At 45.4% G+C, this 23572-nt stretch overlaps 1 protein-coding gene across 4 annotated transcripts; it reads left to right on the plus strand.

Moving 5' to 3' along the window:
- The first annotated feature begins 582 nt into the window (after window positions 1-582).
- GFRA3 (GDNF family receptor alpha 3) lies at window positions 583-20909 on the plus strand. 4 transcript variants are annotated; one of them, XM_032336600.1, is made up of 9 exons: window positions 584-1483; window positions 2025-2317; window positions 9926-10210; window positions 14655-14747; window positions 16276-16588; window positions 19166-19269; window positions 19435-19569; window positions 19941-20029; window positions 20231-20909. In XM_032336600.1, the coding sequence occupies exons 2-9, from the start codon at window positions 2239-2241 to the stop codon at window positions 20318-20320; spliced, it is 1188 nt and encodes a 395-aa protein (XP_032192491.1). In that variant the 5' UTR covers window positions 584-1483; window positions 2025-2238; the 3' UTR covers window positions 20321-20909. The 4 variants fall into 4 exon arrangements, with proteins under 4 accessions (XP_032192494.1, XP_032192491.1, XP_032192492.1 ...); XM_032336601.1 differs by having other exon boundaries at window positions 2030-2317; XM_032336599.1 differs by having other exon boundaries at window positions 584-2317.
- Window positions 20910-23572: the final 2663 nt, after the last annotated feature.

Raw genomic sequence — 23572 nt, forward strand, 5'->3', positions numbered from 1 at the left:
CTATTGATTCATAGGTCTTTCAGCTATTTTCTAGCATCCCAACCATCTGAAATGGTTACCAGTTGGGGCCCCTGGGTGGCACAATTGGTTAGGCACCTGACTCTTGGTTTTGGCTCAGGGATGATCTCAGTATTGTAAGATCAAGTCCTGAGTCAGGCTCTGTGCTCACTGAGTCTGCTTGAGTTTCTCTCCCCTGGCTATGCATGCTCTCTCTCTCTCTCTCTCAAATAAATAAATAAAATCTTGAAATTGTTTCCCTTTGCTTTTTTTTTTTTTTAAAGATTTTATTTACTTATTTGACAGAGAGATCACAAGTAGGCAGAGAGGCAGGCAAGGGGGGGTGGGAAGCAGGCTACCTGCTGAGCAGAGAGGCCAATGTAGGGCTTGATCCCAGGACCCTGGTCATGACCTGAGCTGAAGACAGAGGCTTAACCCACTGAGCCACCCAGGCGCCCCTGCCTCTTTTTTTTTTTTTTAATTTTATTCATTTATTTGAGAGAGAGAGCAGAATCAGGGGGAATGGCAGAGGGAAAGGGAGAGTGGACTTCACGCTGGGGCTCGATCCCAGGACTTTGGGATTATGACCTGAGCTGAAGGCAGACTCTTAACTGACTGAGCCACCTGGTGCCCCAAGTTGCCCTTTGCTTTTAAATCCCATTTTGAAACTATTGCCAGAGTGGAGTGGACAGTGGGGGCTATCTGTGCCCGGCTACAGCTTTCTGACTTAACATACAGAGGTAGTATGGAGCTGGGGGAAATCAGGCCGTGTACAAAAGCTGAGGAGCCAGATGTTCACTTTCACAGCTCTCCTGGAAGACTGGAAGGGCAGATAGAGATTAAAATGAAGACCAAACTCCATTTAAAGTGCATTACAGCTCAGGAACTAGCTCCCCCTGGGCAGGAGAAGGGAGGAAACGGCACAAGAGGCCACATCTCTCCTTCCTTATCTAGGGCCACATGTCTCTCTCCCAGCTTTGTGAAGGGTGATTTACACCCCTGGCTGGCATGACTCTCTTTCTGGGCTGATTACATCGGCAAATGCCCCCCAGAGGCCACAGCAGGCTGGCCATATTCAGAAGCAGCAGCCAATAAATCTCAGAGGTTTATATTGCACTTCTCAATACCCTCCTCCTGGCCCTCTGCCAGGCCTCTGCACAAGTGAGGAGAGGGGTTGGGCTGCAGGGGTTGGGGGTGAAACCCTCCACTTCCTTTTATCATCCTCTCTCTTCCTAAGCACTTAGTTATTCTTCCAAGTCATTGTGTCTCTGTTTTTACCCTGGGAGCTCTTGGGAATCAACCCTACCCCCCCAAAAATACCCTTACCCTTGTGGGTAGAAATCCTGGGCTCTGAGCAAAGCTGTGTTTCTACCTCCCTGTTTAATCTTAGTAGAGTAGGTTGCTTTCTGAAACATACCTGAAGATGAGAAGGCTCCTAAAGTGGTCTTTCTAGCCACCTTCCTCAGCGATCCTGTCGTTCCTCCAGGTAATTCTCTAACTTGAACAGAGTTTAATCCTTCCGCCCTCCCCCATGACAGTGAATTTTGGAGGAAGCTAGGCTGGCGTTAAGTCCTGGGATCTAGCCGCAGGACTGTCCTCAGCACAGCCATTTCACCTGTCTGGGACCTATTTGCAGAATCATAGGTTAATGGTAACAGCCCAAGCTTACCCTTGAAGTTCTTCAGCGGGTAATGGAGGCATGGATGTGCAAATTCTAAGAGGAAAAATAAATACTAGAAGTGAAACTGCCCTTATGCTGACTTGCTCAGCTTTTGCTACAAGATTTCACTTGTTCCTGGAGGGGGTGGGGGTCCAGCAAATAAGAAATGGTGCTTTTCTTGGTGAATACTTGGGCCCACGAGATGGGGACTCTCCGGAGGCAGCTGCCGCAATTGTCTTGGGCGGAATTCTCTAACGGAAGTGGGCAGCGACGCGCAGGTGGGCAGGCTCGGGTAGAGCACCCTCTTGCACGCGGTCGCCGGGGCACCTAACTTCGCTCATCCCCACCCCCGCAGCCCTCTGCCTAGAGTAGAAGCGGCGTTGTGCGTCCGAGCGCTTCGGAGTTGGAGGGCGGCGCCCAGGACCCTGGTGGGAGAGTGTCGGCGCTGCGCGGGAGGAAGGGCGGGAGGCGGCGTTGGAGGAGCCCCGATCGCAGAACCTCTGGGCGAGGAGCGAGAAGAGCGCGGCGCCCGGCGCTGGCACAGCGTCTCGGACGCGGACGGCTGGCGTGAGGACCAAGCCATGGCGCGTCCTCCAAACCCGCGAACACTGCCGCCCGCGCTCCTGCTCCTGATGCTGGTATCTCTGCGGCTCCGAGCCGGTGAGTGTCGTCTGTGAGTCCACCGGCGGGTTCCGGCCGGGGTGTTAGGGGGAGGAAAGGGGAGCATAGACCGGGCGCCGGTCACAGGTGTCCATCTGTCGGAGGAAGGAAGCCCAGGGTGCTAGGAAGGAGGTACCTTGAACGCATAATACAGTTTTTGAACTATTATAGATTGAATGCCAGCCATGGCCGGGACACCCAAACATCTCCCGTTTCCCCACCCCCCCACCACCCAGTCCCGCCTCGTCCCTCTTTTGAGGAGCGTCTGCACAGACATAGAACAGTTGCACCCAGGCCACTTCCACGACAGCATCTCTAGAAGGCGGGAAGAATCAGAAGCAGGACTGCCCTTTGCTCCTCACTGGCTTCAAGTCTTCCACTCCCTGTAAGGACTGGGGAAGTGGACTCTAGGTACAGATGAAGAAAGAGAAGTTTTTGTTTGAACTGACTTCTCACAAATTAGGGTTGTAATCTGCTGCTAGAACTTGCTAACATTATTTGAGAATATTTCTTGTCACCAACCTACTTCCACCCACCCCCCTTTCAGGATATATTTTTATTGTTTTAATTGGAGCAGAAGACTTGCTACAGGGGAAGATGGCTCAGCACAGTGCCTTGCCTTATTATAGATACATAAAAGGTACTTTGTGGAATATATAGTTCAAGGTCTGGTTTTAGGACCATGCCATTTCCCGGACAATGGTAGCCTGGATCCATGATCCCAGGGAACATGCCCATGACCTTTGGGAGTGGGATGAATGCATGGAATCTTACTATGACACTCTTGCCTAGAGCCCGAGTGGGGGAAATCCTGAGGCAGTGATCACACATGGACCCATCAGCTAGGGCCATAAAGTAGTACTGGAGGAATACAATCTTGACTGCAAGACAGGTATGGAAGAAGAGAGGGAAAGCGCTGGTTTGTCCAGATTGACTCCATCAGGGCAGCAAAGTATCACTGGTCTGATTTGACTTCCCAGAAAATTTCACTAACCCTAATGGTATAGCTGCACATCAAGATCAGGGTAAACATTAAACACCTTCCTAATTAATCAGTTATGTAGCAAGTTCCCCCTTGTTATGATGAAATTTAACATTGCCCCTACTTTTCTTTTGTTGAGCTGTGATTGCTCCTAAATCCACCTCTGTTCAGACTCAGTGAACCATCAGCTATGAAATAGGAGAGATTTACTTCTGACAATTGTTGTGACTCAATATTTAGTCCAGTTTTATTTTTTTTTTTTTTTAAAGATTTTATTTATTTATTTGACAGAGAGAGAAATCACAAGTAGGCGGAGAGTCAGGCAGAGAGAGAGAGAGAAGCAGGCTCCCGCTGAGCAAAGAGCCCGATGTGGGGCTCGATCCCAGGACACTGAGATCATGACCTGAGCCGAAGGCAGCGGCTTAATCCACTGAGCCACCCAGGCGCCCCTTTAGTCCAGTTTTAGCAATGAGACTTAGACTTGTTACATCTCTTTCATTAGGCACTTACTGGTACCTACCAGAAGTAACCTCTTAAACATTTAGTATTTCTCACACTGCTTAAATCCCTGTTTCCCTTTTGGTAAAGATAAATATCTTATGCCTTCCCTAAATTTTTTTTTGAAATTTAAAAGCTTTTTTCATCTTCCACATATGTAATGATCAAATATGCTTTTTTGAACCACGCATTACCTTTGTAAATTCTGATACACCCCTTAAAGGGGCCTAACGCATCTCTTCCCTCCTTTGAGAAACACTGGTTTAATCCAAACTCCTTACCTTACATTTGGGCAACCAAAGTTCAGAAAGTGAAGGCACGGGGTGCCTGCGTGGCTCAGTGGGTTAAAGCCTCTGCCTCGGCTCAGGTCATGATCCTGGGGTCCTGGGATCGAGCCCCACATCGGGCTCTCTGCTGAGCGAAGAGCCTGTTCCCCCTCTCTCTCTGCCTGCCTCTCTGCCTTCTTGTGATCTCTGTCTGCCAAATAAATGAACAAAATCTTAAAAAAGAAAGAAAGGAAGGAAGGAAGGAAGGAAGAAAGAAAGAAAGAAAGAAAGAAAGAAAGAAAGAAAGAGAAGGCAGAACTGGGACTAAGGTGAATGAGTGAAAGGGGGGTACCAAGAAACAATAGTCAAGATAAAAAGTATTTTAATGCAGTATTTTTAATTTTATTTATTTATTTTAAAAGATTTTATTCATTTGACAGACAGAGATCACAAGTAGGCAGAAAGGCAGGCAGAGAGAGAGGGGGAAGCAGGCTCCCCACTGAACAGAGAGCCCGATGTGGGGCTCAATCCCAGGACCCTGAGATCATGACCTGAGCCGAAGGCAGAGGCTTTAACCCTCTGAGCCACCCAGGTGTCCCAATGCAGTATTTTTTTTTTTTTTAAGATTTTATTTATTTATTTCACAGACAGAGATCACAAGTAGGCAGAGAGGCAGGCAGAGAGAGAGAGAGGGAAGCAGGCTCCCCGCTGAGCAGAGAGCCCAATGTGGGGTTGATCCCAGGACCCTGGGATCATGACCTGAGCTGAAGGCAGAGGCTTTAACCCACTGAGCCACCCAGGTGCCCCAATGCAGTATTTTTTAAAATATATTTCAGGTTGTTTTTTTTTTTAAAGTAATCTCTGGGTCCAACATGGGGCTCCACCAACTGAGCCAGCCAGCTGCCCTTCAGTGTAGTATTTTTAAAAAATCAAAATTTTTTAAATTTAAAAAATTTTAAACAACTGCCTTCAGCTCGGGTCATGATCCTGGAGTCCCAGGATCGAGTCCTGGATCAGGCTCCCTGCTCGGTGGGAGCCTGCTTCTCCCCTCTCATGCTCTTTCTCTCTCATTCTCACTCTTTCTCTCAAATAAATAAATAAAATCTTTTTTAAAAATTAAAAAAAATCAAAATCAGTGCTCGCTTCAGCAGCACTTACACTAAAAATCAAAATCAACGTTCCCCCCAAAATCCATGGTGAGCGAAATATAAAAAATTTAAATAAAGAGTGATAATGCCATGCTGAAGCTTATTAGATCCTGAAGCAAAAGGTGTGATCAATACTACTGATACTGCTTTTGTTTGTGCATTGGGTATGACCAGTTCTTAGGGTGCGTCCTATTTGCCAGTGAACTTGGTAAAACTCAGATTCCTAGGCATTCTTACCAGAGACTCTGATTCAGTAGTTCTGGGATGAGGTCAGAAATCTGCATTTTTTTTTAAAGATTTTATTTATTCATTTGACACAGAGAGATCACAAGTAGGCAGAGAGGCAGGCAGAGAGAAAGAGAGGAGGAAGCAGGCTCCCCGCGAAGCAGAGAACCCGATGCGGGATTCGATCCCAGGACCCTGAGATCATGACCCGAGCCGAAGGCAGCGGCTTAACCCACTGAGCCACCCAGGCGCCCAGAAATCTGCATTTTTAAAAAAGGTTTTTATTTATTTTCTTATTTAGAGAGAGAGACAGTGAGAGAGAGCATGAGAGGAGAGAAAGTCAGAGGGAGAAGCAGACTTCCTGTGGAGCTGGGAGCCTGATGTGGGACTGGTGCCTGATGAAAAACTTGATCCCGCTTTGGGATCATGACCTGAGCTGAAGGCAGTTGCTTAACCAACTGAGCCAACCAAGGACCCCAGAAATCTGCATTTTAATAAGTAATCTACTTGATTATTCGATTGTAAAAGAAGGTTGAACTAACTAAACTCAGGCTCCTCCTAATTTTGGTACTTTGTTGTGTTTTTTTTTCTTTAGTATTTTATTTATTCATTTGGGTGGGGACACAAGCGATGGGGAGGGGCAGAGGGAGAGGAGAGGGAGAAGCAGGCTCCTCTGACCCAGCAGGGAGCCCGATATAGGGCTCCATCCCAGGACCCATAAGCTAAAGGCAAATGCTTAACCGACTGAGCCACCCAGGTGCCCTGGCATTTTGATTCTAACTAGAGGGAAGGTGTTCAGAGAAGTTACAGAGGTGGCTCACAGAATTACTCTATTATTTGTTTATCTCTTAAATAGTAGGAACTCATAAAAAAACAAGCATTGTACTAGGCACTGGCAACAGAGTAGTGTTAAGATACATGTGGAAGTCGAGACAGAGATAATCAATAAAAACTCAAATTTAAAAGATCAAGTGATGGGGCGCCTGGGTGGCTCAGTGGGTTAAAGCCTCTGCCTTCAGCTCAGGTCATGATCCCAGGGTCCTGGGATCGAGCCCCACATTGGGCTTCTCTGCTCAGCAGGGAGCCTGCTTCCTCCTATCTCTTTGCCTGCCTCTCTGCCTGCTTGTGATTTCTGTCTGTCAAATAAATAAATAAAATCTTAAAAAAAAAAAAGATCAAGTGATGAAAGTGCTATGCAGAGTTTTGGAGTAATGATGTAGTAGAGTAGCTTGGGGTTATTTTACATTGGTTTGTTAGAGATGGTCTTTCTGTGGTGACATTTAATCTGAAAAGTGAATTACCAGAAAGGGCCAGCCACATGAAGATTGGGAGAAGAGCATTCCAAGCAGAAAGAAAGGCTATGGATAAAACACTAAGGTTGACACAGGCTTGTCTGGTTCAGTGGCAACAGAAAGAAGGCTGGTGTAGGTGAAAGGAAGTGGGAGAGGATGAGAGGGCTAGGGAGTAAGTGCATGGGAACTGTTGGAAGAATTTAAGCAGAGAAATGAGATGATCTCATTTATAGTATTTAAGAGATGATCCCATATAATGCCCAATTGCCATTAGAATTATGTTATATTCACACAATGGAATGATATACAGTAAGAAAAATAAAAATAAGATAGTTACAACCATACTTAATAGTGTGTGTGAGGATGCCTGTGTGGCTCAATCAGTTAAGCATCTGCCTTCAGGTCATGATCCCAGGGTCCTAGGATTGAGTCCCACATCAAGGCTCCTTGCACAGTGGGGAGCCTGCTTCTCCCTTTGCCTGCCATTCCCCCTGCTTGTCTGTGTGCACTGTCTCTCTCTCCCCCTCAAATAAATAAATAAACAAAATCTTAAAAAAAAAAAAGTGTGGGTGAACTAAGCATAATATCGAGCAAAAGAAACCAAGACACCAAAAGCACATATTGTATGATGGAAAAGCAGACAAAACTAATCTCTAATGTTAGAAATTAAGACATTGGTTTCCAATGAATTGGTTTCCTTTAGGGGGTTGGTGACTGGCAGAGGGCTTCTCGAGTACTGGTAATGTTCTGGTTCTTTATCTGAGGTCTGGTTTCACAGTATATTCAATTTGAAATTCATTGTACTGAACATTTTGATTAGTGCATGTTTCTGTTTGTTGTACTTCAATGAAAAATTATTACCAAACATGATATACAAATGACAAAATGCACAAAATATGCTCAACATCATAAGTCTTTAGGGAAATCCAAATGAAAACCACAGTAATATGCCACCTCACACCTGTAAGGATGGCTGGTTAAAAGAAAACACAAAAGAGAAAATAACAAGAGTTGGCAAGTTTGTGGAGAAATTGGAACGTTTGTACAATGCTAATAGGAATGACAAATGGTACAACCACTGTGGAAAACAATTGGGTGGTTCCTCAAAAAGTTAAACAGAATTACCATATGACCCAGCAATTCGACTGGTAAATATATACCTAAAAGAATTTTATACAGGAATTCAAGCAAATACTTCTACATGAATGTTCAGAGAAGCCCTGTTCACAATAACCAAAGTCTGGAAACAACCCAAATGTCCATCAACTGGTGTATAGATAAACAAAACATGGGCTAGCCATACAATGAAATATTACTTCATCTGTAAAAAATGAAGTTCTGGTATATGCTACCGTGTAGATGAACCACAAAAAGCAATATGTTAGGTAAAAGAAGCCAGATATAAAAGATGACCTATTTTATGATTCCATTTGTATGAAATATCTAGAAATGGGTAAATCTGTAGAGACAGAAGTTAGGATTGGTGGTTGCCAGAGACTAGAGGGGAGGGAAATATAGAGTGACTGTTTCATTGGTATGGGTTTCCTTTTGGGATAACAAGAATATATTGGAGTTGGATAGATGTGATGGTTGTACAACATTGTGAATGTACTGAATGTCACTTAGTTATGCCCTTTAAGCTCGTTAATTTTATGTTGCATGAATTTCACTGAAAGTGGTTTCCAACCTAAAAAATTGTCATTCAAAAAGGTGGCTGCAAACAACAAAATGGTAGTTACATTAGGTGAAGGATGTATTAACTAATCTTATTGAGTTGATCACTTCACAATATGTACATGAATCAAATCATCACATTGCACACCTAAAGCTTATACAATGTCAATCACATCTCGACAAAGCTACAAAACAAAACAAAACAAAACAAAACAAAAAATGGCTGAATGGTATGGGAGAATAAATTTGGAAGATGGACAGGGAGACCAATAAAGAGTCTTGGAAGGCAGCACCTGGGTGGCTCAGTGGGTTAAGCCTCTGCCTTCGGCTCAGGTCATGATCTCAGGGTCCTGGGACTGAGCCCTGCATCAGGCTCTCTGCTCAGTGGGGAGCCTGCTTCCCCCTCTCTCTCTGCCTCTCTGCCTACTTGTGGTCTCTGTCTGTCAAATAAATAAATAAAATTTTTTAAAAAAGAGTCTTGGAAGTAGTTCGAACAGGAATTGATGGTAGTTTGAGCTAAGGAGGTGGTGATAGATGTGAAGAGAAGTGGACAGTTTCCTGATATATTGTGGAGTTGGTAGGACTTGTTTGATTGAACAGGAAAGAGAAGAATTAAAAATGACTCCTAGAAGTTTAACCTTGCAAAACTGATGACATAATGGCGTTCTGGTACCCTTTGATAGGGATGCTAGGTTGTAGGGTCTTCCATGAGGGCTGAACTATAACCAGCCTTAGTATTCTTGAGTGACAGAATCAATAAAAGCTCCCAAACTCCAACACTAACCCATTACCCCTGGAAGATATTTTTAAGTGACTTTTAATGGAAGCTTCAGAGTTGTTAACTGTCACTCCCAAGCACGTTTGTCAACTCTGGTTATGATAACCTAAGGCTGGAAACAACCCAAATGTCCATCAACTGGTGTATAGATAAACAACCCTGCCCATGCATTGCTCTGCCAAGGGTCCTCTTCCCTGTGCCTGGCAGGGTCACCAGGCTCAGCTTCAAATAGTAATCCCCCTCCTTCTCCCAGGAGCCTTTCTTCATACCACCTCTTCTTGGATCTGATCTATTCTGTCCAAATTGTGACAGCTACAGATTCTTGACTTCTGCTGGACTTTTCTCCCTATTTCTTCCTAAAGGTTTTTGTGCCACCCTAAGACTTTCCTGCCCAAGAGTTTGTGTGTGTGTGTGTTTGTTTGTGTGTGTGTGTATGTGTTTTAAGATTTTATTCATTTATTTGTCAGAGAGAAAGAAAGAGAGTGAGAGCACAAGCAGGGAGAGTGGCAGGCAGGGGAAGAAGCAGGCTCCCTGCCCAGCAGGGAGCCCAATGTGGGACTTGATCTGAGGATCCTGGGATCATGATCTGAGCCTAGGGCAGATATTCAACCAACAGAGCCACCCAGGCATCCCCTGCCCAAGGTTTTGTCTTGAATCCTCCCTACCCTGCCTTGCAACTTGTTAATCCCGGTCCGCTACTCTGACCTCATGTGCGCCTCACCTGGTCTTTCTTCCTCCACAACAGACCCCCTTCCTACTGAGGGCCGGCTGATGAACAACTGTATCCAGGCCAGGAGGAAGTGCCAGGTTGATCCTATTTGCAGTGCTGCCTACCACCACCTGAATTCCTGCACCTCTAGTGTAAGCACCCCATTACCCGCACAGGAGCTTTTGGTCCCTGAGGAGTGCAGGGAGGCAGCACAGCACCTGAGGAATAGCTCTCTGATGAGCTGCACATGCCACCGCCGCATGAAGAACCAAGTTGCCTGCCTGGACGTCTACTGGACCGTTCACCTTGCCCGCAGCCTTGGTGAGGTCCCCATCATAGAATGAACTAAGTTAAGGAAGATGGCTCTCATGGGTTGTCATTTAATCCTGCAGAATATAGGCCGGATGGGTAGACTCTGACTGAGATGGTAATGAAGCTCTGCATATAACATCAGTAAGAAGTAGAGGGAGGACTTGACAGTATCCTTCTGGGTACCTGCAACACTGCCCTCTCTTATCCCTTCTTCCCTCTTTCTTACCTGGTCACATGTAGCTGCCTCTTGGCAGAACTCTGAACCAGCCTGAGGCCCAACCTGGGCAATTCATGGAGCAGAAGGGTGTGGACAGGACATGGAGGAGAATGGTCTTAACCCATTCAGAGATTCCAAATAAAACATAATCCATAAGTTCTGAGAGGGTGGGGGTGGGCAGTGTCCTGCTCCTGCCTTTAACAGAAAGGATACTCATTAACCAGACAGAATGCAGTAAGAGAGAAGACACTGGAATAGCCAAAGAGAGAGGACCTTCCTCTGACTCTTTACAGAGACAGCTTTCTGTATTAGTCCACTTTTACAGGACTACACCAAAATAACAGAACAGTGACTTGTAAAACAAAGGTTTAGTTCTCGCTCATATTCTGTCTTAGCTGTGTCATCTGTCCTCTTCATTTTCAAATCCAGGTTGAAGGTACAGCCTCCGTCTAGGAAGTTCTTTGATTACAGCAGAGGGAAATAAGTAATGACAGAATCGCTTGATGTTTTTAAAAGCTTCTACTTAGAAGTTACATGAAATACTTATGCTCACATTCCATGAACAAAGCAGATCCCATAGCCAAGCCTGACCTCCCTGGTGAGGGGGAAGTATACTCCCACAAGAGACCCTGAAAATCACATGGCAATAAGTGAGGATGTATAATCTTACAGGGAGGGCAAAGTACTATACAATCTACCATAGTTCACTATTTGGTTAAAACACTCATTTCTCTCTCTTCCACAAGGAAAATGTATTAACCTCCTTCCTTTTCATCTTTTCTTTCTTTCAGATTTATTCTTAAGTAATCTCTACACCAAACATGGGGCTTGAACTCACGACCCCAGATCAAGAGAGTTGCATGCTCTTCCAACTGAGCCAGTCAGATGCGTATCAACCCACTTTCTAAGGAAGATACCCTAAAGTTTCTAGCCAAACAGTGTATCAGGCTCCCAGTCTAGGATCTTGGGAAAATTTCTCTGTCAGGTCTGGATATAACTCCTCTTGATCTAGCTACCTATGGACAAAGAGGACAGGTCATCTGCCTCCAGTATGTACTCTGAATATAACAGTGGGGCAGGGATGGGAGACCACAGCGAATACTCTCAGGAAGGGGAGGAATGGGATGCACACAGCAGCCATTGTTTCATAGTGGTTCTGATGTCCCACCACATAACCATTGTAAGGGCCATCTTCTCTTGGTAGTGGGCTTTACTCTTTAATAAGGATCTGCTTTTGTTCCTTAGAAGAGTTGCTTTATCTATTGTTCTCTAGGGCTCTTGGCCCAGCCCCCCTACCCCTGGCAGGTCCTTCCTTTCCCATTATTTTCTTTGGCCATGTCTGAGAAGGATTGTGGAGACTCCCAACTCCTTGAGGAGTGAACACCATTTTCTGCTTGCTTGCTTGCTACCTGAGGAATGCTGGGACTTTTAAGGCTCCAGTAGAATCTATTTGAATCCAGGCTGGTGGCTTTTAGCAATACAGCTCTCTCAAAACTTAATTGCTTTCTATATCTTTGGTTTCTGTCACCTCATGTGCTAGTAGCCTTTCCAAAAATTCTTTTCAAGATGTGGCTCTTTCTAGACCTAATTAGAAGCATTTTTGTTCTTACCAGGCTTCTGTGGGAGAGCCACTACCCTAGTCTTTTTTCTCCAAACATATTTGTCTAACTGGCAGGATTTATTGATACCATCTTAATCATTGAGAGATCTCCACAAAGAGCATGATAGCCATATCATTGAATTAGTGTTTGCCCTAGGGCTGAGTTGTAATCAACCTTATTACTCAAAGCATCTCTCAATTTTATCTTTTACTATTTGAATAAAAAGTATGCAAAAGCCGTTGCATCTCTTAATCCTACAAATCCTCAAATTTCTGGATTGTTTTTCTTTTTGCTCCCTATTTGCAAACTGGTCACTTCTCTGATCTTTTATCTTTCTTGTAGTACCTTGCAAAATGCAGGCAATAGCAATCAAGACATATTAGAAACTTCTGCTTCTCAGCTTTTTTTCCTTAAAGCACAATCTCATTCAGTACATCTTTCTTCCAGGTTATTGCAGGCAACAATTTTACCAAATGCATTGCTACTGCATATTCCATACCCCTGGAACAGCTTATTCACCATCCACTCACTGTCCAGTCCCAATGCCCAAACCACACATTTTAGGTTTTTTGTTGTTACTGCCATACTCACTTCTAGATACCAGTTACTTTTTTTTTTTTTTAAGATTTTATTTATTTATTTGACAGAGATCACAAGTAAGCAGAGAGGCAGGCAAAGAGAGGGGGGAATCAGGCTCCTTGCTAGGCAGAGAGCCCAATGTGGGGCTCGATCCCAGGACCTCGGGATCATGACCTGAGCCAAAGGCAGAGGCTTAACCCACTGAGTCACCCAGGTGCCCCACCAGTTATGTTTTTAATAAGAATTTGTTAGTTTATGCTGCAATAAAAACCAATCAACATATATGGCCTTCCACAACAAAATTTTCATTTTTGTTCATGTTATACATCTGCTGTGGGGTTCCTTGAGCTAGCTTTGTCTTTTCTCTACCTGTCTTCTTCTTTCTAGGACCCAGACTGGTAAAGGGAAAAGAACAGCAGCAGGACAATGTGATGGTTCTTAAAATGCCACCTCAGATGTGATTTATGTCACTTCAGCTCACAATCCACAAACTAAAGCAAGTCACATGGGTGACCCTTACAGTAGGGTGTGGAGGTATACTCTTATAGAGAGCCTGAAAGTCACATGGCAAAGGGGTGGGAGGGCCATGGTGTACAGTCCTCTGGGTGGGTAGCCATCATATAACTGGAAACAGTAGTAAATTTACCATATATTTTTTAAAGATTTTATTTATTTATTTGACAGACAGAGATCACAAGTAGTCAGAGAGGCAGGCAGAGAGAGAGGAGGAAACAGGCTCCTGCTGAGCAGAGAGCCTGATGTGGGGCTGGATCCCAGGACCCTGAGATTATGACCTGAGCCGAAGGCAGAGGCTTTAACCCACTGAGCCACCCAGGCGCCCCAATTTACCATACTTTTTGTTCCTTATCTTCCACACGTGCTAATTGGTTCTCTTTCAGAACTTCCCCAGAGGGTGGCTCAGTGTGTTGTCTCTGCCTTTGGCTCAGGTCACGATCTCAGGATCTTAGGATCGAGCCCCACATCAGCTCTGCTCAGCAGCGAGTCTGCTTCCCCCACCCCTCTATGCCTACTTGTGATCTCTCTCTTTCTGTCAAATAAATAAATAAAAACTTAAAAAAAAAAAAAAAAAAAAAAAAAGAACTTCCCCAGAGACTTCTCCCTGGATCCTTTTGCCTTCCTTAATTTTCCCTTGGGAGCTTTCATGTCTTCCCAAATATACCATCCTTTCCAATTTGCTTGACATCATCCATATTTCTTCTCTCCTAAAGATGCTTTCTCAAAGGCAATTTGGATGACCCCTTGCACTCTCTCACCCCTGTCTTCCAACAAGATTAATTAGCCAATGCTTATTGAGTACCTACCATGTGTATGAGTTATGCAATGACTTTATAAGACCTATTATGCCCCCTTAAGGAGCCCACAGCACCCTGAGGGTGACTGGGAAAGGTATGTTTCCTCTGAGATCATTGTCTCTTCCAGAGTTCTCTGCTTTTCTCATTCAGGTTCAATTTGGGATCGGCCTCACTTCCACTTCCTCGGTGTGCGATGCATCTCCATAGGTACATGGTCAGGCCTAGAACAGAGTCTACTATAGCTCCTTCCTCAACAGTAAGAGAAAACAAGACAATCCCCTTGCCTGCTTATGTACGCACAGGCCCTATGCGTAGTGGTTAGGAGTGGAAACTCTGGTATCAGTCCAGGTTTCAAGTCCCAGCTCTACTTTTTAGCCTCTGTGAGCCTGAGCCAGTGACTTAACCTTTCTCAGCTTCTTTCTTCTTTTCTACCCAAAAGCAGCTAGGAGGTCTGAGATTGAATTTTTTTCTTCTTCTTCACTGATGCCGTGGTGCCCAGTGCACAGTGTAGTCAACAAATAGTAGCTTTGTTATTATCATTAAACCCAGTGAATTCACTGAGCCCAGCCTCTACCTTTATGGTCTTGCTTTTTTTCTCACCTCTAAACAGCTTGCAACTAGTTAGGTAGAGGCTGTGCTTTTCCTTTTTTCCACAGGGCTTTGAGGGCTGACGCAGCAGGCCCAGTCCCTCCTGCTCCCACCCCCCAGCCCAGTCCTCAGGATTCTTGTCACCTTGTCTCTAGGTGACTTTGAACTGGATGTTTCCCCCTATGAAGACGCAGTGACCAGAAAACCCTGGAAAATGGATCTCAGCAAACTGAACATGCTCAAACCAGGTGTGGACAGCAAGCTGGGGCGGGGGCACGAGGGGTGGGCCTGGACCCTAGAGGAAGGGTTGTTGGTGGGGAACACAAACCAGAGGGTGAGTTGGGGGAGAGTTCTAGTCTGCCAGATAACTAAAGAAGAATTTTGTCAGGATGGAGGCATGCTGTGATCTTATGAGTCAACAAAGAGCAATAGGTATTAGGGAGGCATTTGAAGGGAGGCCATTAGGGCTCCCGGGTTCCAAAAGATGGGTCTCTACAAAGGGTTTGATGGAGTGGCAGCAGGCCCAGAAAAAATATGCTGAAGTGAAGTATTTACCCTTATTCTAGGCAGCCAGGAAAGTAGCTTTTTGTCCCTGAAGACTAGGAAATTGCTTGTTTTTAAACCATTCTAATGGGATGGGTGAGGTGTTGGGCAGGGAAAATGATGAGAGAGAATGTGACTCCTCAGGGGTGACTCCGGGTGGGAGCCATCGGTCTGGCAAGGACTAAAATGCATGTTTTTCAGGAAAGTGGGGCTGTTGTGTTAATTGGAAAGGAGGAGCACACATGCATGCACTTGCTTTTTTTTTTTTTTTTAAGATTTTATTTATTTATTTGACAGAGAGAGATCTCAAGTAAGCAGAGAGGCAGGCAGAGAGAGAGAGAGGGAAGCAGGCTCCCTGCTGAGCAGAGAGCCTGATGCAGGACTCGATCCCAGGACCCTGAGATCATGACCTGAGCCGAAGGCAGTGGCTTAACCCACTGAGCCACCCAGGAGCCCCTGCACTTGCTTTTTGAGAAGGATGTGAGCTTTGTTGTACATTCAGTCCTATATATTGGAAATAGAATTTTCAGAGAAAAGCATGGAGATTTATACCTAAACTCTTAGTTACAAGGAATCTGGGAATAACCTGTTCCAGTCACCCCATTGTTCTGACTGCTAGAATTGCTGTTATAGTAATAGGACCATAATTTCCCAAGACTCAGAATTATAGGGAGATTTTATGCATGTATCAATCATTAAAGACAGACAGGTGTTATTAAAACTGGGCAAAATTGATGCAAAACAAAACAAAAATTCTAAATAGAATTTGGTTGCATCCGTTTCTGTGGTTCAGAAAGTGCTTTAGAATGTTATGGGATCTCTAGATAATGGTTTCCACCATGAGATGTCTTCACTCACTGCATGGGACTGAGGAAGGAGTTTCAGGTGAGCTTTCTGGCCACTTCAATTGTAGATAAGTAAGTGTGATAGATAGATAAATAGATAGCTTCTGTTCCTTTTATTTATTTATTTATTTATTTATTTATTATTATTATTATTACTATTATACCTAGGCAAGCTGAGGAATAAGATGGGGAAAGCTCACAAATACCGATATAGTTTATGGGTAGGGGGAAAGCCATGGATTAGTAGTGGTCGTATTCGGGATAGTCCTCGCTTTCCTCCTATCCCCAGCACTGTCCTTGTTAAATCGGAGGGTTGCAGGGGTTCCTAGCAAAACTGGGCTGCACGTTTGCACGGAAGACTGGTGACTTGGTGCCCTTCTCCCCCCAGACTCAGACCTCTGCCTCAAATTCGCCATGCTGTGCACTCTTAATGACAAGTGTGACCGGCTGCGCAAGGCCTATGGGGAGGCGTGCTCGGGGTCCCGCTGCCAACGCCCCACCTGCCTCCGGCAGCTCCGCGCCTTCTTTGAGAAGGCGTCGGAGCCCCACTCTCAGGGCCTGCTGCTGTGCCCGTGCGCACCGGCCGACCAGGGCTGCGGGCAACGCAGGCGCAACACCATCGCTCCCAGCTGCGCGCTGCCGTCGGGGGCCCCCAACTGCTTGGAGCTGCGGCGCGTCTGCATCTCTGACCCGCTGTGCAGGTGCTGGTGCCAGGTGTGGGCGGGCAGGGTGGGCGAGGGCACCGTGCACACCGCTCCTGGCCGGCTGGCTGCCTTTCTGTGCGGGGTTGGGTTTGCTGCCCAGAGACCATGGAAAGACTTCACCCCGTAGTTCCGTTCAGTATTTCCTGAAACCCTTTTCTCAAAAACAAAAAAACCAAGAAACCTTTGTGTAAAAAGTTCGGAAAATATAAAAAATACAAAAGCGCCCTCAAAATCCATCACCTGAAGATGATCTACATCCTTTGGGGAGGGTTTCCTTCCAGCCTTTTTTGTATACAGATAAACAAAACGATATTCTAGAAATGTATTTGTACCTTTTTTTTTTTTTTTTTAAATTTATGTGTATATCTCATGGGCATTTTTCTTTGGAAGCAGTATAGGATAGTAGTGCCCACAGGCTCTGGAGTCAGATCTGAATTTAAAACCTGAGGCTGTGTGACTTTGAGCCCATCACTTGAACCTAAAACTCCATCACTTAACCTAGCGTTCCTCTTAGTCCTCTGTAAAAAGTGGGATAATAATACAGATCTCACGGGATTTTGGTGAGAGTTAAATTGCATAATTTATGCAGGGTAAGTGCTCAATAAATGGTGGTGCTTATTTTGTCTTTTACTATCCTTGGACAACTTGATTTTTAAATGCCTGCATTGTATTCCGTTTTATGGATGCCCCATACTTTGTTTAATCCTTCCTCTATTGCTGGATATTTAGTTGATTTCTTTATTGCTATAAATAATGCTACAATAAATATCACCCTTGTTCATTTTTGTGCACAAATCTAATTATTACTTAGGACATGTTGCTACAAATGCCAGTACCAAATCAAAGTACATGACGATTTGTAAGATGTTTGATACATATTCTGCAGAAATTCTGATCTGGCTTTCCTCTGCCTCTTCAGGATAAAACACTCATCATACTGAAGTTATCATATATTTAAGTAGCATTTACTGACAACAAGAGTCACCCCAACCTTGTTTTGCAGCCTGGTTCTAACCCTTATTTCTCTGTAACCTTGAGCCTAATGTCTCTGAGCCCCACTTCCTTCTTCTCTAAAATATTACACAAAAGCTCTCAATCATTGATACACCATCACTTACTGAGGACTTACTAGGGGCTAGGGGCTGTTTGAGGTGCTTACTATGTATTAACTCATGTAAACTGTCAAGAACCCTGTAAGATAGATGGTATTGTTTTTTTCTATCATCTTCACTTGACAAAGAAGCAACCGGAGCAGAGAAAGTTTACACAGCTTGTTGAGGTTCATCCAGGTAGTAAGTCAGGAGTTTTGGAGTGAAGTCGGCCTAATGTTCAGCTACACCACCTCTTGTGCTAACTATGTAGCAAGTGCTGGGCTAGTTGACTAAGAAGCTGTCCTTCCAAGGAATTTGCATTTGGGTGGGAGTGACATAGAAATAAACCTGGCAAAATATAAAGAAAATCACAGAAGTATGTACAGAAAAAAGCACACTTATAATTCTATCACCTGAAGATAACCAGCTTTACCTATCATAGGATCTATGTGAATAATAACAATATATGACATTTTTTTAAAAAGATTTTATTTATTTATTTGACAGAGAGAGACCACAAGTAGGCAGAGAGGCAGGCAGAGAGAGAGAGAGGAGGAAGCAGGCTCCCCGCTGAGCAGAGAGCCCGATGCGGGACTCAATCCCAGGACCCTGAGATCATGACCCGAGCCGAAGGCAGCGGCCTAACCCACTGAGCCACCCAGGCGCCCCAATATATGACATTTTTAAAAAAGATTTTATTTATTATTTATTTGACAGAGATCACAAGTAGGCAGAGAGGCAGGCAGAGAAAGGAAGGGAAGCAGGCTCCCTGCTGAGCAGAGAGCCCAGTGTAATGCGGGGATGGGGGGGCTCGATGCAGGGCTCTATCCCAGGACGCTGGGATCATAACCTGAGTGGAAGGCAGAAGCTTTAACCCACTGAGCCACCCAGGCGCCCCAATATCTTACATTTAATGAACACGTGGTATGTACCAACCACTATGCTAAATGCTGTATATGCAATCTCTTATTTCATCCTCACAAAAACCCATGAGGAAGTACTGTTTTCTTTTTTTTTTTTTAAGGATTTTACTTTTTATTTGAGACAGAGAGAGGGAGAGAATGGGGGCGAGCAAAGGGAGAGGGAAGAGCAGACTGCCTGATGCAGGGCTAGATCCCATGACCCTGAATCATGACCTGAGCCAAAATTAAGAGTCAGATGCTCAACAAACTAAGCCACCTAGGCGCCCCAGTCCTTTTTTCATTTCTATTCACAGTTGAGAAAACTAAGTTTAAAGAAGCTGCCTAAAATCTCATAGCTAGGTATTATGGAGCCCATATTCAAAGTGGTATGCTGTGAGGAATGGTGTGATAGTGCATTTAATTGTGACAAGAATAGGCTTCACTGAGGGGGAAGCCCTGGGCCAGGCTCTGAAAACAGGAGGCTTTGGCATGAAGATGGGTATGTCTGCTAAAGGGGTTGCCAGGGGGAAGGCTGCAGGCCAGACCTTCAATGAAGACTCTTAAAATTTCCCTTCTTCCAGATCTCGCCTGGTGGATTTTCAAACCCACTGCCATCCTCTGGACATCTTAGGGACCTGTGCAACAGAACATTCCAGATGTCTGCGAGCATACATGGGGCTGATTGGTGAGACTGGGGGCCACGTGAAGGGAGCCCACAGGGTGGGCAGCTGTGGGGGTCAGAATGCTCTGGAGATTGAGCCCAGATGGAGCAGTCCTGAGACAGGTGTCAGAGAGTGGGGGTGGAGTCTGGGTCGGCCGAGGCCCTGACAATCCTCTCTTCACTCCACAGGGACTGCCATGACTCCCAACTTTGTCAGCAATGTGAATACCAGTGTTGCCTTAAGTTGCACTTGCCGAGGTAGTGGCAACCTGCAGGATGAGTGCGAGCAGCTGGAAGAATCCTTCTCCCACAACCCCTGCCTCAGTGAGTGTGTTCATCTGCTTCCAGCCCCCATGGGTCTGTCAGCTGGATCCAGGCAGAGGAAAAGAGTCAACTCTGTGGTCCACCCTGGTTCCATCCGTCTCCTGCAGACATCTTCTGCCCCCTCCTCAGCATAGGTTTACATCCCCTCCAGTCTGGGCCTTCTCCCTTCTCCCATTTCCTGAATGACCCCCAAGCTTCCTGTTTTATCTGTCTTGGCCCCAGGGACACTCTCTAGCTCAAGGAATAAGCAAGCAGAATGAGACAATAGCCCACTCCCCGCTGCCCTGCTATATGCCAGGGTCCCTTCCATGGGAGCCTGAGAAATCTCTGTCATTTGCCTGCTTGCATTTTACCTTCTCTCCTCTCCTCAGTGGAGGCCATTGCAGCTAAGATGCATTTTCACAGCCAACTCTTCTCTCAGGACTGGGAAGACTCCACCTTTCCTGTGATGGAACGCCAGGTAGGGCCTCCTCTATTACACACGTCTTACCTTTACTGGACTACCTGGAGGAAACCCAAAGAAGGGGATAGAGGGTGTGACCTCACTGTGGTCATGAATACCATAGACCTCTAATGGATACCTCAGGGGAGGGGGCAAGGCCTTGACTGAGGCCAAGGCGAGGAACGGGGTAGAGCTGACTCCATTCCATTTCTTTTACAGAACAAAAACCCTGCTCTGAGACCACAGCCCTGGGTGTCCTCTCTTTTCTTCTGTACGCTTCCCTTGATTCTGTTCCTGAGCCTCTGGTAACTGGACTTCCTCTGGGCCCCTCTGCCCTCTACCACACCCAGCCTGACCTGCAGCCTGCAAGGGCTAAGGAAAGAGCAGCACCAGGGAAGACGTGCAGTAAACAACATGGCGACCCTGACTGCACACTCATATCCAGCTGACTCCAGATGGGGCCATAGTAGAAACTGACTGAGTTCTCAATCCCTCTGCTTCTGACTCAGGCTGCCCTTCCTTAGGACTTGGTGACCATGGTTTAGTCCTATCTTCTGGTGGAGACCGCCTCTACAAAGCTCTCTCCTAATCCCTTCCTTCTGCCCACCAGAATCACCCAGGCTCTAGCCAATCAGTCATTCCCTATTGCATTCTCCAGGTAGGCAGGGCTGGATGTTCTGATGGGAACCTAGAAAGACATTCCCCATGGTGAGGAAGGCTCGGGCAAGACTCCTACCCCTTTGTCAGCAGGAGATGAGAACCTGCTGCCTACCCTTCCTGGGGATCCTGCAGAGCATTTGAGCATCAGGGAGCCAGAGCATTTGGGTCTGGCTTTCTTCCTGCTCCTGTCCCAAAGTACTCCCAGCCACTTGCATCATGATTAAATATTTGTCTTAAAGACTTTGCTCTTTTCCTACTTTCTCACATTGTGAATTTATACAGAATTAAGGGTGTTGTGGACACAAGAGTAGAGGCCAAGTGAGACAGCAACCCTGCCACCGGAAGCTGTGTGACTTCCAGCAAGTCTCTCAACCTCTCTTTGTACTTGACATGGAGTTGGAAGAACAGACAGCTTATGGGAAGCTGTTGACTTTGTATCTGTCCCAGATCCAGCTATTTCTAGAATACTGTCTGGAATTTGCCAAAGCAGCTAAGAGGGGAGTGTCCTTAGCCTACCAAAGCATTTATGGAGCACGTTTTTTGTTTGCTCCAGACCATAATGGGGGCCAGAGGAATGGAGAGACTGGCCCTTGATCTCATTTGCAATCCTGTTGGGATAAAGAAACAGAGTAGTTGGGAAAATATATTTATAGAGCTGTGGATGTTTGCCTATCAATTCATTCACTCATTCTTTCCATAAGCATCTCATGAGGGCTGGCTCTCAGGCACTGTGCTGGATGTAGGAGATTCTGAAGTAATAATTCAGATCCTGTTTCAAGTCTTTTACATACCATAGCAGGGGTGTAGACAAGACAAGAAGAAGGAGGTAGTATGATGAGTTATTATAATAATAACCCTCACTTATCGAGCCCCTACTACATGCATTAATTCATTTGGTCCTCCAACATTTGACTTTGTCAGTTACTAGCTATATGACCTCAGGCTCAACCTTTCTAGACCTCACTATCTACATCTGTAACACAAAAAAGCATAGAACCCAGTTCATAAGGAATGAGATAATCCATGTGAAAGCACTGGGACTGACACATAGTAAGAATTGAAAAAAGGTAGCAATTATAGTAAGTGGTTTGTGTAGATTTGGACGATACAGACAATTATAAAGAAGAAAGTAAAATCTTTAAAGTCCCACCCACAAACTGCCGAATGCTCTCTGCATATCTGCACATGAGAATTGGTGGGTATGTATAATTTTATGTAAATGGGGTATCCTTGTGTGAGGCACAGATACCTTTCAGCATGCCTAAATGGAGCTCGAACTGCATCACCCTTTTTATCAGCTGCAGAACACAGACTTGTGTGGATGTGTATTCCTTCATATGTGGTTTATTTAACCAGATGGATATTTTGACTGTCTTCCCATTCTTCCCAACCAAGTTTTAAGGTGGTGAGGAGGTGACTGGGGGTGGAATGTGTGTAGTTGTTGTCAGAATGGTGGGTGAAATAGGGAAGCCTCTCCTTAAATGTTCTTGTATCCCCTCCCCCGCATAGTCCACCCTGCTCCCAGGAAATGCTTGGCCAGCGTGCAGCCCTGCAAACTTCAGTGAGGGCCCTGGGTAGACCTTCCCTTACTTCCCCTCCCAGGAAGATCTCTGAGCTGGCAAAGCCTCTCCATTTGCTTTGGCTCCATTAGCCTGGGGCTGGGGGTGTGAATGGTACAGTCATTCCTTGCTAAGTGCTTGAATTAGACTAATAGGTCATCTGTGCTTTTCTCTGAAGAAGGTCCAAATTTCTGGTAAACAACCAGACCACTCCCTGAGCCCAGGGCCCAGAGCCAAGACCTGGGGTGGGGGCACAGTGGCTGGACAAAAGCTTTTAATGGTATGCTGGCTGAGTGGAATGGTGAATGCCATTAGACTAGCTCCTGGGTAACAAGGAGGGAAGGGCCAAGGGCTGCAGTGGTAAATAGCGAGTGCTGAATTATAGGCTTCTCCACAGTCTGGGGGGTAGAGCAGACTGTCTTTTAAATGAATATCTTCATACTCACCTATTCAGTCATTCATTCATTCAACAAACCTTTAGCAAGCCTTTGCTCTGTGCCAGGTTATGAGTATTTTTCAAGACCTTTCCCTGACCATTGATGGGCTATCACTGTGGTGAAGGGGCAGCCCAGGACTCTAACAGCTGGACCTCAATTGTTTATATCAATTTTAATGGTTTTGGTTGGCAAGTTTTTGGCTTTCTATTTCTAGAAAAGCTTATAAGCATGAGAGATTTATGCTCATTTTGTTCTCTATGTATATTTAAGTTAGATAATAGTAAAAATACTTAAAACCAATTTAAAAAAACAATTCATGTTCTTTTGAGGACTGGAAATAATACTTGGTACAGCATCTGATAGAGGATGAGTATTCAGTAATGAGTAGGTATTACTGTTACTGCCTCTGGGAGGGCATCTCTGGGTACCAGGTGTTCTGGAGCAGGTGAGTGATGGTGCTGGGTATCCTTCCAATTGTGGGTTGAATTCTAGATGGGGCTGCCCCTGGGACATTCACTATTCAAACTCTAAACTCCAAGGGAAGCCAGAGCTCTGGGTCTGTATCTCTGGTCTGAGGGACCTTGGGTAAGAAGACATGGAGTCAAAGAAAGTCAATTTCTTTAAAAGATTTTATTTATTTATTTGAGAGACAGAATGAGTGAGAGAGAGAACATGGTGGGGGTGTGAGGGCGGAGGTAAGAGGGAGAAGCAGACTCTCCGCTGAGCCCAGAGCCTGATGCAGGACTCAATCCTGGGTTTCTAGGATTATGACCCGAGCTAAAAGGCAGCTGCCTAACCAACTGAGCCACCCAGGCACCCCAAAGAAAGTCAATGTCTTAGTCAGGGATCTTTTGGCTAACAGAATCATTGGAATTACCTAGTAAAAGGGATAAGTCATGTACTCC

Source organism: Mustela erminea, chromosome 3 (genome assembly GCF_009829155.1).
Source record: "Mustela erminea isolate mMusErm1 chromosome 3, mMusErm1.Pri, whole genome shotgun sequence".
Classification (NCBI taxonomy): domain Eukaryota; kingdom Metazoa; phylum Chordata; class Mammalia; order Carnivora; family Mustelidae; genus Mustela; species Mustela erminea.